Below are 15,881 nucleotides of genomic sequence, written 5' to 3'. Positions count from 1 at the left end.
ATCATCTCTGAACAGATTGTAACTTTATCATTCTGTCAGGAAGAATAATTTAAAGCACTTAATCAGTTAGGTTCTGTGTGCAGGATGTAACATTATGAATTCCTATCGTCCAATCTGTTCAAATCAAAGGGAACTTAATTATAATAGGTAAGAAAGAGAGAGAGCGAGATGAGAGATTGAACATTGTTCAGTCTTAGGCAACTTTAAGGGACCAGGGAACTATTTACCCTAATTGCAAATGAGTAGGGTATTTTAAAAAGAAGTAAAATACATTTTAGAAAATGATGTTTGCCTTCAATAATAACCCACTAATAATTAATGGTTTGGAATTGGAAGGGGGAAGATTTAGATTAGGCATTAGGAAGAAATTCTTAACAATGAGGGTGGCGAGGTCACTGGCCCAGGTCGCCAAGGGATGTCGTGGCTGCCCCATCCCTGGAGGTGTTCAAGGCCAGGTTGGATGGGGCTTTGAGTGGCCTGATCCAGTGGGAGGTGTCCCTGCCCCGTGCAGGGGTTGGAACTGGATGGGCTTTAAGGGCCCCTGCCAACCCAAACCATTCCTTGGTTCTATGATTAATATGATTCCTTTTTTCCCAATATAATTTTTTAAAAAGCAAAACAGAATTAACAAATACATCTGAAAAAAGAAGATGGATTGAACCCTCATGGGTTTGGGTGTTGTTGTCAGAAGGTGGGATGTTGGACATAAATGCTTAAAATCCACTTAAAGTATAAATATTTAAATTTCATATTCATGAAAGTGACTGAGAAGTCCAGTATTACTGGCAATCAGTCCACTTCTTTAGAGGCTCTGACTTGGAAGCTGGTTCTTATTTTTATGCATTTATGCCCAGGCAGTTGTCCTTTATTTTTCCTGGTCTTGCAGTTTATATTCATTGCTTCACCTCCTCAGCTTTTGTGCTCCTTCTTTAGGTTTCTGAGGTGGATTTTGCTTTCTTTATTTGTATTTATTTACTTAGTTATTTAAAATGAGCACTACTTCTACTCCTGCCCCGATTCCAGCCCAGATCCTGTAGCCTTTCAGTTACAAGCAAAATTGGCAGTTTAAGTTATGCAAGTGATACACAAAATCTTCTGAAGCATTTTGGGTTCCCTGCTGGAATAAGCAGTGGTGTATACATGCAAGAGCAGGAGTTCTGATGTGGCCCAGCTGCAGAATCCCATTTGTGCTCACTGCTCTGCACACTCACCTCTGGAATTTGGGGAAGGAGGGAAAGGATGGAGACTCTTCACAAATGCTTCTCAAAGCACAAGCACCTGATAGCCATCAGCCACACTAAGACCAGGAGTTTCTAAGTCTTTGAATGGAGCCATCTTGCAAAGTTGCGCACCTGTAATTAAGAAATGACAGCAGCAATGGCTCTCCAAAGAAAATAATTTTTCTTTTTTTTTTTTTCCTTTTGTGAATTTTTAAGAAGTTTTTGTCCCCATCTGCCTAAGAACAATGCAATAAAGTGGTTACAATCCTAAGCAGCTAGGGAATGCTGCAGCCTTTCAGCATTCTCGTGCCTTCCCTCGTTTCTCCCAGCCCACCCTAACTCAGTACCATAGAACTTCTTCCTGTGTTCAAAGAAACAGACACTACCCAAAGACATGAATTTAATAGATCCTCCTTTAATATTCCTTTAAGTTCTTGCTTCCTTTGCTGTCATGTATCACTACCAACCCATTCAGGATTAATTTGAGGATTAATACAGTCATCTCCAGTATGAGAGATCCATTCCCCTTCCCAAAACGGAGAGTTCTGCAGCGCTGAAGCAGCCGGGTTGCTAAGTAGCAATATAATGGACATCCCATGCAGGAACACGGCCATCTGGCAGCATGAACCCTATTTATTCTAGCACCAACTGTAGAGAGTTCTTCTCTACATTTTGCTGCATGATTTCTGAGCCAGCGGTAGTGACTACCTGAAATAGTCCAGAAGACCTTCTGACACTTTAGGTTCTCCTCTGTATATGGACTCATGTGCTCTGTTCTGCATTGCTGTTATCCCATCTGCTCTCCCTGGCTTCTCAGTTTAGCCTTTTATTTGTATCATTTCCTCAGTAAATGAATCCGAGGATGTTCACCTGAGCATGAAAAAAAAAAGCTCTCTTACATTCCACAAGCAAATTAGCATATTGGCAGTTTCCTTTAGCTGCTACTATCAAATCTGCAAACATGTCATCCTCCTTTCATGAAAAGTATTTTCAGAGGTATTAATCTAATGCACTGTACTGCTAGCAATTAGTCAACGTCATCTTCTATTGATTGCCTTTTTACTATAAACTTTACTGACTGCTTCCCCCCTCCTTTTCTTTTTTTTTTTGGTGTTTATGTGTATACGCACTTCACTAATTCAAACTCTCATTTTCCCTCCTTATTCTGTCTCTACCCATTTTGCTCCTTAGCAGAAAAGAAATGGTTTACAGATGAGCCGGATAATGCCTATCCCAGAAACATTCAAATCAAGCCCATGAGCACTCACATGGCCAATCAGATCAATCAATATAAATCGACAAGCAGCTTGATACCACCAATCAGAGAAGTTGAAGATGAATGTTGACTCCTTCGAGGCCAGAACTATTTTTTTAAAGCCTGACAAACTTCATGAATGGTGATGTGACATTTATTCCTCTTACATGCTGAACTGCTGATGGAGAAGTTTAGAAGGGCAAGCTTAATGGGAAAATAGACAGATCTTTGTTTGTCTGCCTTTAATATTGCTTCCATGTATTTTGGAAACTATTATTTCATTTATAAATGAACATAATCAAAACTAGTCATGTATAGCCTCTAGCATTTTAAATTATTTTTATTTATTAGAAAAAAATATATTTTTCTTTTTTTTTCATTGTCAAGTATTTTCCCTTAAAAATAAAAAAAAAAAGAGCTGCGTATGTGGCCAGACTCCTAAGAATTGATTAAAAAAACCTCAGTCTTTGGCGTAAAGGAGAATGATGGTCACAGGTATAAGGACATGTAATTAAGGGAGACAAATGATATATTTACAAAAAGAAAAAAAGGTCCAACTTGTATTTTAGTAAATCAAAAAAGAAAAGAAAAAAAAAAAAGAGAACAGTTCACCAAAATGTTTCTTTACTGGAGGATGTGTATTTTGTTCAGCATTGACACCAGCTCTTAATAAATGGAACTTATTTATTTTCAAAGTTGAAAGTCATATTTTTATACACAGAACATTCTCCTGAAGGATCCCTTGTTTTATTACCATATGCAGATCATCTTAATTACCAGTTGTGTTAAGGTCCAATAAGAAACACACACACACAGTGCCCCCTATGCACATGCACGCACACACGGAAGCCCAGCATCCTCAATAACCTCCCGAAACATTAACACAGTGAACATCACTACCCTAAAATGAGGGCCATGTAGATAAGATGCTCATCAAAAGTTGCTATAAATGGCAAATCTGGTAATGCCACTCTGCTTCCCATTAGGCATCAACAGTTGCTAATTCCAGGAAGGTAAGCTTGGCAATTCCTCTTCTTTTGCCATGTGGTACAGTGCTTTAATCCACCGTGCATAAGTAGTGCATGAAAGTTCTAAACTTTCTCATCCACCATATTTTGTTAGTTCCTTACTTAAAAAATGCTGATGGCCTTGCATCAGTCTTGTTTATTTGATTCACATTCTTCTTAAACCTATAAGGTCCACGTCTTTGCACTCTGGTGATAGCTCATATGTTGGTAAAAGGCACACTGAATCTCCTTTTGGTGAGTTCAGACCAGGTTAAGCACTGGTTTAGCTTCAGCGTTATCATCCCACAACATGCTGGTCTCAGTTAATTTCTGCACCAAGCAATGTCTTATTTTAGTAGGTTTGGGGTTTTTTTGTTGTTCAGTTTATTTTCACTTTGCTGGGACACCACACATAAAACTACAGTAATAACCAAATAAAAAGAAAAGTAATGAATGTATTTATTACGATAACTTACAAAAGGCCTTTGATGGGTGCCTTTTGTGTCAGCAGTGTCACAAAGTTGCCAACGAGCTTTATAGCCATCAGACAGAAATGTGATGTTTCATATCTGTGCTGCAGTATATATCCACCTAAGCATTTGATGTTCTAAATGATTTAGTAATGCTCTCAATCTAAAATTAGCAACATCTGACAAAACTGTGTGAAGACAAAATAAACCAACCAAAACCACAAAGAAAAGGCTGTGCTAATAAGGATTAAAATAAAACCGTAGGACCCAGTCATTGGGAAAGGCCAATTTTCATTGTGCAACTTTAGGCTTTGTAATTTTGCAGAGTTGTTAAACACCACAATAAAGCATACTGTGGTACGTTTATCATTAGAGAAATATCAGTGACTCAAACAGATACAAAGCAGATCAATCTATCGTGAAAACAATGATGTCCACTATATAATCCAACATTAAGCTAAACTATCTCAGCTTTAATGTTTGTCCACTGGCTGCAGTACAAATATAACCATACTAACACCTACTAGGCTTTATTCTGGAGTGACTTCTTGGACTGTGACTACTTTGTTGTTACATTTTGTAGAATAGCTATTTAAAGACAATAACCAGAATTGTTAATACAGTATCTGTAAAATTGGATTGTTGAAAATATTTCACTCTCCAACAAAGTGACAAAACAATTTCAGCAGTTTTTCATTATTCTTTAGACTATGTTTGTTTAACCCATTTCACAGTCCCAAACCAGAAGTTGGTTCTGGTGAGTTCTTCCAATCTATGCTGCTTCAGCTAGTGACATGGTATAATCTACATCTAATTTCCGCATTGGGTCATGGTAAGCCTTTACTTTGAAGTCAGTGCTCCTTTTTCAGTTATGAACTGCATTTTTATTATAACTACAGTGAAAACAAAAAGCTGGTCCTGAGTACAGGAGAATGTTTGAATTTTTTGTTTATTTTCTTAGACGATGAGTGTTTACTGTATGTTAACAGAACATTTTTTCTTACAGTTTACCATACACAGGGCCATTTCTGAGTGTCCTTAAGAAGTGAGCATCCACTAGATAAAACATACTAACTAATTAATATAGCACTCATACATAACTAAGGTTTGTGTGTGTGTCCAGTTTAACTGTCACACTCAAAAACATCATGTTGCCAACTGTACAGAAATAAAGGACAAGATCTGAATCCCCTCACACGCACTCTCTCTCAGCACAGAGAGTTCGTATGTAATGATAGAACAACATCTGTAGGCAGCGAGACAAACAGGGCTTCTGTTTCCCATTTATAAAAAAGCCAAGAGCAATCAATAATCTTTTCTTACTCCTGATCAAAGGCACAGGACTGACTTCTGGCAGTTAGATGAAGGAATATGTTGGAGATCTTTGACATTCAGCCATTAAAGACTACAATAAGGCCAGCACCAATATCTGGATATATGACATTACATCAAGGCAAGTGGCTGGGAAAGTGGCCTAAGGAAGAGCTGACAGATCATAGGATTACTGATATAGAAACATGGGTTTGCTTTTTATTATTAAGTTCTTACTCCTTTCTCAAAAGACAAGAAGGAGGGAGGAGAAATTATAGACTTTTCATTAATTGCATGCGCAATTAATACAGGTAAACAATTTTTTTCTGGTAACTCATGTATTGGACAGAGTGTATGTCAGTCTGCTTATTTCCATATATGCATGTCTGCATATAGACATGTATATGTGGATATACGCACACATATATAGGGGGCATATATGTATTCAATATAGAATCATCACAAGAAGGTGGTCATTATATTTGTGGGGTGGTGTGAAGGAAAACACAAAGAAACAAAAATATGTGACTTACATGTTAGGAAATGGAGGAATTGTACCTGCTGTTTCTTCCTGGTTGGACCAAAAAGCAGCCGTTCCCATTAGTTTTATTACCTGTGTGTTGACAGTAAACTGCAGAACCCCCTCTACAGCACGTGTGTGCTCCCGAACCCTCCTCACAACCACGCACATGTGTACTTTCACACTACCAGAGAGACTACTGCCTCTGTCTCGTGGCTAGTGTTTTAATCTGTCCCCTGAAACCCATGAGCACTGAGATGAAAGGATAAAACTGTCCTGTGAGGACGTGCTGTTTAGATGGCAAGTGCCAAGCACAGTAAAAGTTAAGGTGGAAAGAAAATAAGGCAGTCAGGGTCTAAATGCAATTTTTTTTTTATCTTGCAAGATAAAGTATATATTAATATATAACCACCACAACCTCAAACATGTAAACATTTCTTTGTGCTTATGCAAGCTCTCTAAAACTGCCTCCTATGTGGTAACAGCTCCTCTTCCAAACCAGCAGGAAATCTGCATGGCAGACAGTACCAATCCCATGATCTGGGGCTTGATAATGAAACAGTGTCACAGGTTCTTGCAGAACATCACTGTTATTCCACCTGTTGCACCAAGGGACCCTGCAAGCCCAAAATCCAGGAGTGTAAATTCAGAAAAAGAAAGTGATGAGAGCAATACGACACATCCAGGTCCTCAAGCAAATGTAAGCATGTGGCTAAGTACATGATGGGAAAGCCAGCACTGCTTATACAAGGTGAAGGCCATGAGTTCCAGGATAATGAGGATCCCATGTAGCCTTATTAAGCCACACAGGTATCTTGAAAGCATTCTTGAGTCATCACCAGCTTACAGGCTCTTGTAGCAGCTGGGGCTTTACAAGAAGCCAGGTTTAGCCACAATAAATTTCTTTTTTCCCCCTCTTTTTGAATTTTAAAGATAAAGGCCACCCAATGGCTCAGGCAGCACGGCTGCAAGAAGACTTAATCGGTCTCAGCCAACTGCAGAAAAGGGGAAAAGTAGTTTGCTTGTAATGTACCAGACCAGAGAGACTACAGAAGTGTTGACTGCAGACTTCTATTATAGATTGTTGGGTGGCGGTGAGTGAGGTGTTGTTATTGGTGTTTCTCACAAGTGCAAGGATGGTTTGCATTTCTCAATCTCTTTGTAGAGTAGGAGAAGGGGAAAGTTTAGCATGTGCTTATTCACAGAATCATAGAAGGGTTTGGGTTGGAAGGGTCCTCAAAGATCATCCAGTTCCAACTCCTCTGCCATGGGCAGGGACACCTTCCACTGGATCAGGCAGCTCAAAGCCCCATCCAACCTGGATTCAGAGAAGACTGGTTTTGTTGTTTTTTTTGTTTGTGCATAAACTATATCTAACAACTACTGCAATAATTGGGTTCATAAACTAATGCATGACAAAAAAAGCAATAATTAACAAATGGGTAATTATGCGTGTTTTCACTGCTTGGTCATTCACTGTCAAATCCATAAGGATATTAGCAGTTGCTGTGTTCTAGCTAGCTCACATGGGCTCAAAGTTCAACACAGAGCAGATACCTAAATGGTTTTATCAAGGAGCATGTTCATGAGGGCTTCTGCATCCCAATATATTTGAAATGAACTCATATTGAGGTCAGGAGGAATGTGTATGGCATTTTGTTTTTAAAGCTGTTATGATTGTGAATTTCTTTAGCACCAAACGAAGAGTGTGTCTCACCTTTCATTTCTAGTTTTAAATGTGCTTGAACAAAATAGCCAAGTGTGTGAAAGGCGATGAACAGGACAAAGTGAAAACAGAAGTCCTTCCCCTGGGTTACAGAGGATTGGCCTGGGAATATCTGTCAAAGTCAATGTCAGATACATAGAACAATTCAGTGAAAAGGAGTGTTCTTTATATTCCTTCTCTTGTTTTCCTCTCCCTGCCATCTGAATCACCAACAACCCCGAGACCTGAACAAGCACTTTCAAGATTTCTATTATTTGCTTTTATTTTTTTAATTCTAAGGGTGATTAATTCTAATTTGAAAAAATCCCAGGCTTAGGGGATATAATTTTTTTTTAATCATTATACATGTACACCAGCTCTTCTGATATTCGTCTACCAGGCATAGTTGTAGTACTTTTGTACTGAGCAATACTAGTAGGCGTGGGTATAGCCCCCATCTGAAATAATGAAAGGAATGGAGTAGCTGTTCAGCTGCGGCCACAGCCTTTACTGGTGCATAGTCCTATAGTATTGACAGTTCTGCCCCAGCATTTGTCAAAGCTGTATTTATCCAAGTAATACATCTACTCTGCACAGATATTCTCTGCTATAGAACATGCAGCCATGTTCCAACTATATAATCTGTGATGTGCAGTAATCTATAATAGCGCAAATTCCACTGAAGTTAGTGGGTAGAAGTGCTGGTCTAATGTGTCTATTTTATATAACGGTGTATTACTGTTAACTGTCCAAACAAGAAGGGGTAGGGAAAAGGAAGAAAATATAGAATCTAAAATGCTTTTTTATCACTTTGGGTCTAGTCAAGAATGATATCTAACTTCAGAAGCTGAATAGAGCAACAGTGCATCTAATTAGAACCTTAGTGAGGCTGAGAGAAAACTACGTACTGCTTCAGTCACTGCATTTTAGAGATATTTATAACTTAAAAAGCTAAACCCACAACACAACATATAGGCAGTTGAACACATGTAACATAGATTTTTTCAGAAACAAAAAGTTTGACATATGAGACTGGACAATAATGAGAGCCACACATCAAGGTCAGCAGAAGTCATATCAAGTTTTCCGTAAGTAGCAGTTAAAAAATACTACTTCTGTCATTGTAGAGCACGGCACACATATGCTTAGCCAATACAAATAACCTAACCTTTGTCCAGAAAAAAAGAGAAAAGTCGATATAACTTTAACTTTTGCATCTCTTTTTTTGTGGAGTTCAAGAATGATGATTTTTTCTTCTTTCAGATAAAGCACATATAGGCAAACACATACACACAACAGATGTTTATGGCTACATGTGTCTATTTAGTTATTTCTGAGTGGGAATGGAGGGAAGATGCACTGAGAACCAGCTATCATCTTAACTTAAAAGTTCATTAAGAAAAAGGAGCACGACTTCATCATTTTACTTTTTACCGTTTTAGGTTGGTGAGAGAGAACAAATGCTGGTGCTCAGAAATGATCTACCTGACTTTGTCATATGTAATATCCAGTGATAAATATATTGTCCTGTAAAAAGGGTTTGTACATAACTTGTACATGGTTTCATTTTGTATTTTTCTCAGATTAAAATTTATGTATTTGTGTTCTAAAAGAAGGAGAAATTGCTGTGTTTTCTTTTTTTTCTCTTTGAGACAGGCTGTGTCTCATAAAGTTATGTCTCACTAAGTCATGAATAATACTTAATTCACAAAACCAACACAATACTTTGAATGAAGTACCCAACTGCCTTTCTCTCTTTTTAGTCCCCAGAATCAGTCTCTTCCTAGCAATAACTAATATGAGCTGCCATGGAAGATGCTGTGAAGGCTGTGAGTGAATAATTCCGCAGTAACAAAGAAAGAAACTCTTTACAGAAAAAGTGGTAAAGTATGTGAAGAGGCTGCCTGGGGAAGTAGTGGAGGTGTTCCAAAAGCGTGTAGATGTAGGACTTCAGGATATGGTTGAGTAGACAGAGTGGGGTTGGATTGGATGATCTTAGAGGTCTTTTCGAACCTTAATGTTTCTATGATTCTAGAATTAACTGATGGCACATCATGCTTGCTGAATAACACTGAACTAGAGTGCATGACAGTGCAGTTACACCAGGTGGCCTCTATGTTAAATACTAAGGCAACAACATAACTCGTAAAGCCAGATTTATGTAGAATCAGGTAATTTTCCCAATTCCCTGACTACAAGCAGAATAGACGGATTATTATTATTTCTAAATAAAGAACAAAAAGCCATCTTGAGGTGAGAAGACAAATATGTGTCCATACACTCCAGTAACCAAAATCCAGCTTTCTAAGCATTTTATAAGGGTGTGGATTTATTTTCTTTTGTTTGTTGAACAGCAGAAGCCAATAGTGGGCTGTAATGTTGATCTGTGCTGCTCTGCTAGAGGAATAGGTATGTGTCAGATGGGTTGCTAGTACAGATGTAAACCCTCCCTGCTTCCAATCAATATTGACTTGCATGGCCTAGCTAGAGCTATGTGCTTCATAACTTTTGAAAAATGAATAAACCAACTTAGTCCTGCAGTCTTGAACTGTAGAGAAGATCACTAAAACATCTTTAAATACAAAGAATATAACAATAACATCACCAACAACAGTAATAATAAAAATATGACAGATCATTAGGCACTACAGATAGCCAACCACCAAGCTGCCATTTACCTCTTGGAGTCACCTAGAGCCAACACGTTCCCTCTTAGTCATGCAGTTAAGCCTTATCATGAGGACACTTTGATCGCTCTCCCTCTATAATACATTACAGTGCTCACAGCACTGAGATTTTCGGGGCACAAGGTTTTGGTAGAGGGTACTGAAACCTGTACTATGCTTTCATATAAACACAAGCCATCCTGACCTAAAAGGCAGTAGAGTTTTCTTTACAAACACACACACACATCTATGTACATAAACAGAGATAAAATAAATACATGTATCTTAAAAATAAGTGGGTATTATACGAGTTCTGCTAATGTGTGCTAGAACACCTGCAGATCATTTTAAAGGGAAATCAGTAGGCTGGGTTTTGCAATGCCTCATTGACACCTTGAATCTCCCTGAAAAACATTGCTTTGCCCAGGATGGTTGTTAGGTGCAGGGGAAGCTTTAAATAAAGGATGTCTTTTCTAGTTTACATTGTTTGTTCAAGACAATTATCAGACTCACACCCTTTGCTTGCAACTAGAAAAAACAAAACTGTCTATGTAAACGTTGTGAAAAGCTACAGTTGAAACGAACAGTGCTTTTAACCTACCTTTGTTAGTAATATCCAAGTTATGCCTGGAGAACTCTTTGAGAATGAAAAGGGTAGGAGTATGACATGCTTATCTACAACACGCCTTTCTACAGGAAAGCTGGGGAGGGGCTCTTTGACCGGGACCATCTTAAGCTGAAAGAGGGGAGATAGAGATGAGATATTAGGAAGAGATATTTTCCTCTGAGAGTGGTGAGGAACTGGCAGAGGTTGCCCAGAGACGTGGTGACTGCCCCATCCCTGGAGGTGTTCAAAGCCAGGCTGGATGGGGCTATGAGCAACCTGATCCAGTGGGAGGTGCCTTGCAGGGGAGTTGAAACTGGTTGGGCTTTGAGGTCCCTTCCAACCTAAATCATTCTATGATTCTATAATACTAGCAACAGAACATACTTAGTATCACCTGTATAGCATGTAGCTTAACTGTGTGTGGTAGTTTTAACACTTGCATTGCTACTTCCTACTACTAGGATACACTTCAGCATTGACCAGTGAAGCCCTGTAAAAACCAGGACCTTTTCCACCCTATCTGGATACAAGTCCTGAAGGAAATGGATGTAAACTTCATTCCTATTGCCCCCTTCAAGCACTGTTGTGTACTATACAGTGACCTCTGGAGAGTTTATATGTAGCCTGGGCTTTGATACAACTGCCTCAGCCCCCTCCAAAACTAACCAGAGAAGCACTTGCAGTCATGATAAGAGCTATATCTGCAATATGTTTGGAATAATTATCTGGTAGGGTTTTTTCTACAGAGTCCCTTGTAATCAATTCAGTACCGATGGAAGCTACAGGATCAGCTCATTATCCTCTAGTAGTTCTCTCATTAATACCTAGAGGCCTATTCCTAGTGGGACTGAGACTCTCCAGTCAGTTAAATCACCTGTCCCTTGGCTATATAGGCTGTGAAGACATAATTATAAGGATTAGACAGAGACCATTAATTTAGAGCAAAAATAATACTGTCTGCAAGATTTTAACAATTAAAATCCTTCAGACTGAGAAGCACAGTCCTGGTAAGGCTTATGTTGTTGGACAGTGGTCTATCATTGCTGTGTGCAAGTCTCACAGAGCATGCTCTGAACCTGTGGTTGCTTTCCATAGACTCTACCATTTTCTTATCTCATAAAACCTGCAGCATGCTTTGTAAGCAAGCGGACCACACTCATCCCAACAAACAGCAGTTATTTAACATAAACTGCCTTTTGAGGATGATTATCAGTCTTGATTGTCTATGAAGGGAGCCTCATGTAACTGAACATCTGAGACACTGCAGTTGAGGTAGAATGAATTCATGCCACACGCTCTGTGACTCTCTTTATGAAAGACTAGTTCTGATGTACTGTGATCAAAGACCTTTTCATAAGGTGGATGGCTTCAGGCCACCGTCTTTTACAGCTCACCTGTTCAGGAAAATATAATAACTGAAACACAGAGCATAACCTTGTAGTCAAACAAAACTGTTCTTCAGCTTAGAAACAGGAAGAACCTCTAATACCTGACACCACTGTACTTTCCACGCCTCTGCTCCTCAGAACTTGTGCTTCAGAATTATTTGCCCAGGATACTTCAATGTGACAAGGAACTCCTTTCTAATGTACATAGAGCTTATCCCCAAACAATGTAATTCTTCCCTTGGCTTTTATTCTTTTATTTTTTTTGCTGGTCAGATAAAACCCATGATGATAAATTATGGCCTTTTATCTCTTCCTGTTAACCCACACACTTGAACACAGTTTAATTTACCTTTTTTTCTTGATCAAACAGTTTAGTTGAAGGATTCCTGCTTGCATGTTCCTGTTCCCTTTTTCTCCCTCACAGACATATCATCCATATATGAATACATTCCCCTGGGAATTTCAGCAGTAGCTCTGCGTGCTGCCCTTTATTTGAAGTTTTTCCTTAGGTGGAGCCCCACAATACAAATCCACTCAAGAACTCAGCCCATGGGGCATAGCTGAGGGAACAAGCCTGTATTCCATGGTTAATTTAAAGCTAACCTGACATTTAATTACCCAGAATCTGCTGCTATTTATTTGGAGAAGTTAGATTTCACATGTTCTGTAGATTAAAAAAAAATTGTAAAACCATCAAGTTTGAGTCAAACAAATAAACATCATTCAAGACAACTAAGAAAGGGTGAGAGAAGGGAAATGCACATGAAGAACACAATTGGGAAGGGGTGTGTAGAGGAAAATGGTATGGAGAAGAGAGAGCAAATATCCAAGCACCAAAAGAGAAAAGCAAAAGTGCTATCTCAGAAAAGGAAATCATCCGAAAACAAAAGGATCAGGGGAAAAAACGCAGAAGAGTCCAAGATTGGTGCAGAATGATCAGGCCGAAACTAATGAGCTTTTTGTCAGGCTCTAAAATCAACAGATCTACCATTGCTTCAGCGAACTGTGGTATCTTTCCAAGGCAAGGCGGATGACTTTTTATCAGATGTGTCACTTGGTGAAATAATTGCCAGCAATAATGGTGCAATAGCAGCATACTCAGAGCACAATTTATCCACATCTATTCTATCTTTCAACTTCAAAGCTTCTACTGCCTCACAGATCACATCAAAATGACACCTCTGTCATTAATGACAGTGGTCTAATGCAATACAGAGAAGTCAAATCACTTCTCCAGATAGGCAGAATGCTCTTATACAGAAACTAGGCATGTGCACGGGTCCTGACATTCATATTCAGATTTGTATTTGTGGGGAAGAAGGTGGGTTTGACATACAGATTTATACACATTTGAAACAGCCTGATTTTATAAAGCACGAAATTCACTAGAATTAGAAAGGAGCCGGGCAGAAGTAGCATGCATAGATTTAACTAATGTAAAGTGAATGCCAGGATGCAGGAAATTTCTACCTCCAGCATGGGCTAGCTAGTGTCAGAGTCAGAGATGCGAGTTCTCTTTAAAGAAACAAATGAACAAACAAATAAGTCAAAGATAAATGTTCCTTAAAATGCACACACTGTCCTTGTAGGCAAACCCACATTTTCTGGATCTTATGAATAAATCAAGTTGCTGTGAGACCCTTCTCGGTGGCTTGGTCACATAAAGAATAAAGTCACCAAACTGTAGTTCTTAAAAAGAAAGAATTGTCTGTTTATATTCCAGCACTGTTTGGAAATTATCATAAAGCAATAACTCTCTAAGTATGAAAAATATTTCTTTTGCTTTCATAGTATACAGAAACACAGAGGCAACCAACACAGTGGCAGGAACACCATTTGTTTAGGTTTTATTAAGACGTGTAGTTAAAAGCCTTATTAAAAGGGTCCATTTCTCACTCCAGTGATTAAATTTATTGCCTGGGGGTTAAATAATGCTTCAGAGGAAAAATGAGGTTTAGGAATATTGTCATATTTTACCAGCTTTTCCAATGGAAGCATTTCCTATAATGGCTGCTTGGGTGGAGTATTGAGACTTTGCCATTGTGCATGTTTTCAGTGTTTTATATAAAAAATAGACAATAAAACAACCAAGTCACACACAAACACATACACCCAATGAAAAGGCCAAAAAAAACCCCCAAACTGTCTTTGGGGAAGAAGAAAGGGTTGGGGTTTTTTTCCAGTTAGCACTGCTATTCTACAAACATGGTAAGGAAAGACTTAAAGATAAATAAAGAAAAGGAAAGAAATTGAAAGAAAAAAAAATTCAAAATGTATTTTTCAGTTCAAGTGTTTGGATGGTGAAAAGGAAATGTTCTTCCCCAGCCATTAGCAACTTACTACCACTTGAGTAGTGTATATAATGTAAATTACTCACTAGTGTGCTTTGTTTCCTGTGCTGGTGGCCTGGTTTTTTATTGATTGCAGCCTGACTTGAAAAATCAGTACTGTGATTCAGATTTTGCTCCTAGACCACGATTATGGACCAGGGGACTGTAATGCTTCCATGAAACCAGGTCAGAGTGGGGAATTTTACAGAGGTACAAAGAGGCTTAAAATACACTTAAATACAGTGCACTGCAAACTAATGTTTTCTTTAAAGTGACCTATCATTGTATTCTAAAGAGGCGGCCTTGGCTTTCCTTTTTTTTTTTCCTTACTTTATCTTATTTATTTCAGTTTAATTTAGAGAGCCCCGATAACCTAAAACCTCTGTTTTCTCACAGGTCACAAATGGCAGATGAGGAATTATTGGAAGTTTCTCCCACCTGCCCTGCCAACACAGGTCATCTCTTACCCATAGTGAATGTTGTCTAAGGCCAAAGCAATAATTTGACTCTGGTGTTTTTACTCAGTTTCTAATTTAACCTTCACACACTCCCCACACTCACATGGTATTACTATAACTTCCATTTAGCACATTTGAATTTCAGCTCTCACAGCATTTGTGAAATGCTGGTGGTTTTCCATTGTTAGCATCCATTGTAAATACTGAGTAGTAAACCTAAAAGGAAAAATCTGTCTGCCCATATCCATGTCTTATACCCATCATAAAATGGTTTTCTTGTTTATATATGTAAATAACATATGTATTTGCATTTTTTTAATTAAAAAAACCCTTTTATTTATATCAACAATGCCAAATATCCAATTGCAGGTTTTCTATAAGTGTTCAGCATAAAGTTCTCTGGATAATCATTATCTTCAAATGCCCTACAGTTTTAATGCACAAAAAACTGCTTTCCAAGGAAGAGAAATAATCAACAGGACTGCCATTTTTTCCTCATTAAAATTCATAACATTCTGGCTAAACCTATATAACAAATGCAAAATCTCCTGTCTTGTGAGACGTTGTAACAATGTGAAAAAGCATTCTGAGTTTTGTACACGAAAAACTGCATTTGATACTCTCAAGTACTCTGCTCCAGTACCCTCAACTACAGAAACTGATGAAGAAGTCTCTGATCTGAAAGTCTGGGAAAGTCAGAGAGCATCCACCTGCCCCTTAGAGCAGAATTCAGACCATCGCTGCACTCCTTACACAATCTCTGGGGTTTTGTATCACCATTTGACTGGACTTTCTGTTCCAGTTTTTATATTTATACATGCAAAGACCCACTCTTGTAGAATAAAGTGGAGATTTAATGATCCATCATCCTTTTGACTGTGAGTTCAGTCTCCCTGTGGGTCAGGAAATTCTGTACAAACTGCACATCAGAGGTGGCTTAGCTG

General features: G+C 38.5%; 1 protein-coding gene across 34 annotated transcripts in view; it reads left to right on the top strand.

Moving 5' to 3' along the window:
• Window positions 1–6,147, top strand: part of KCNMA1 (potassium calcium-activated channel subfamily M alpha 1) — a 427,072-nt gene extending 420,925 nt beyond the window's left edge. For 18 of the 34 annotated variants that reach the window (XM_054072142.1, XM_054072139.1, XM_054072170.1 and 15 more), the window contains one exon: window positions 2,412–6,147. In XM_054072142.1, the coding sequence (XP_053928117.1) occupies window positions 2,412–2,566 (155 nt within the window). In that variant the 3' untranslated portion in view covers window positions 2,567–6,147. The remainder of the gene's footprint in view (window positions 1–2,411) is intronic. The other 16 variants (XM_054072172.1, XM_054072163.1, XM_054072160.1 and 13 more) reach the window with 1 other exon arrangement.
• The last annotated feature ends 9,734 nt before the right edge of the window (window positions 6,148–15,881 follow it).

The sequence above is a fragment of the Cuculus canorus genome, chromosome 7 (assembly GCF_017976375.1).
Source record: "Cuculus canorus isolate bCucCan1 chromosome 7, bCucCan1.pri, whole genome shotgun sequence".
Lineage (NCBI taxonomy): Eukaryota > Metazoa > Chordata > Aves > Cuculiformes > Cuculidae > Cuculus > Cuculus canorus.
The sequence above is the reverse complement of the archived record's forward strand: the minus strand, read 5'-3'. Positions and strand labels throughout refer to the sequence as shown.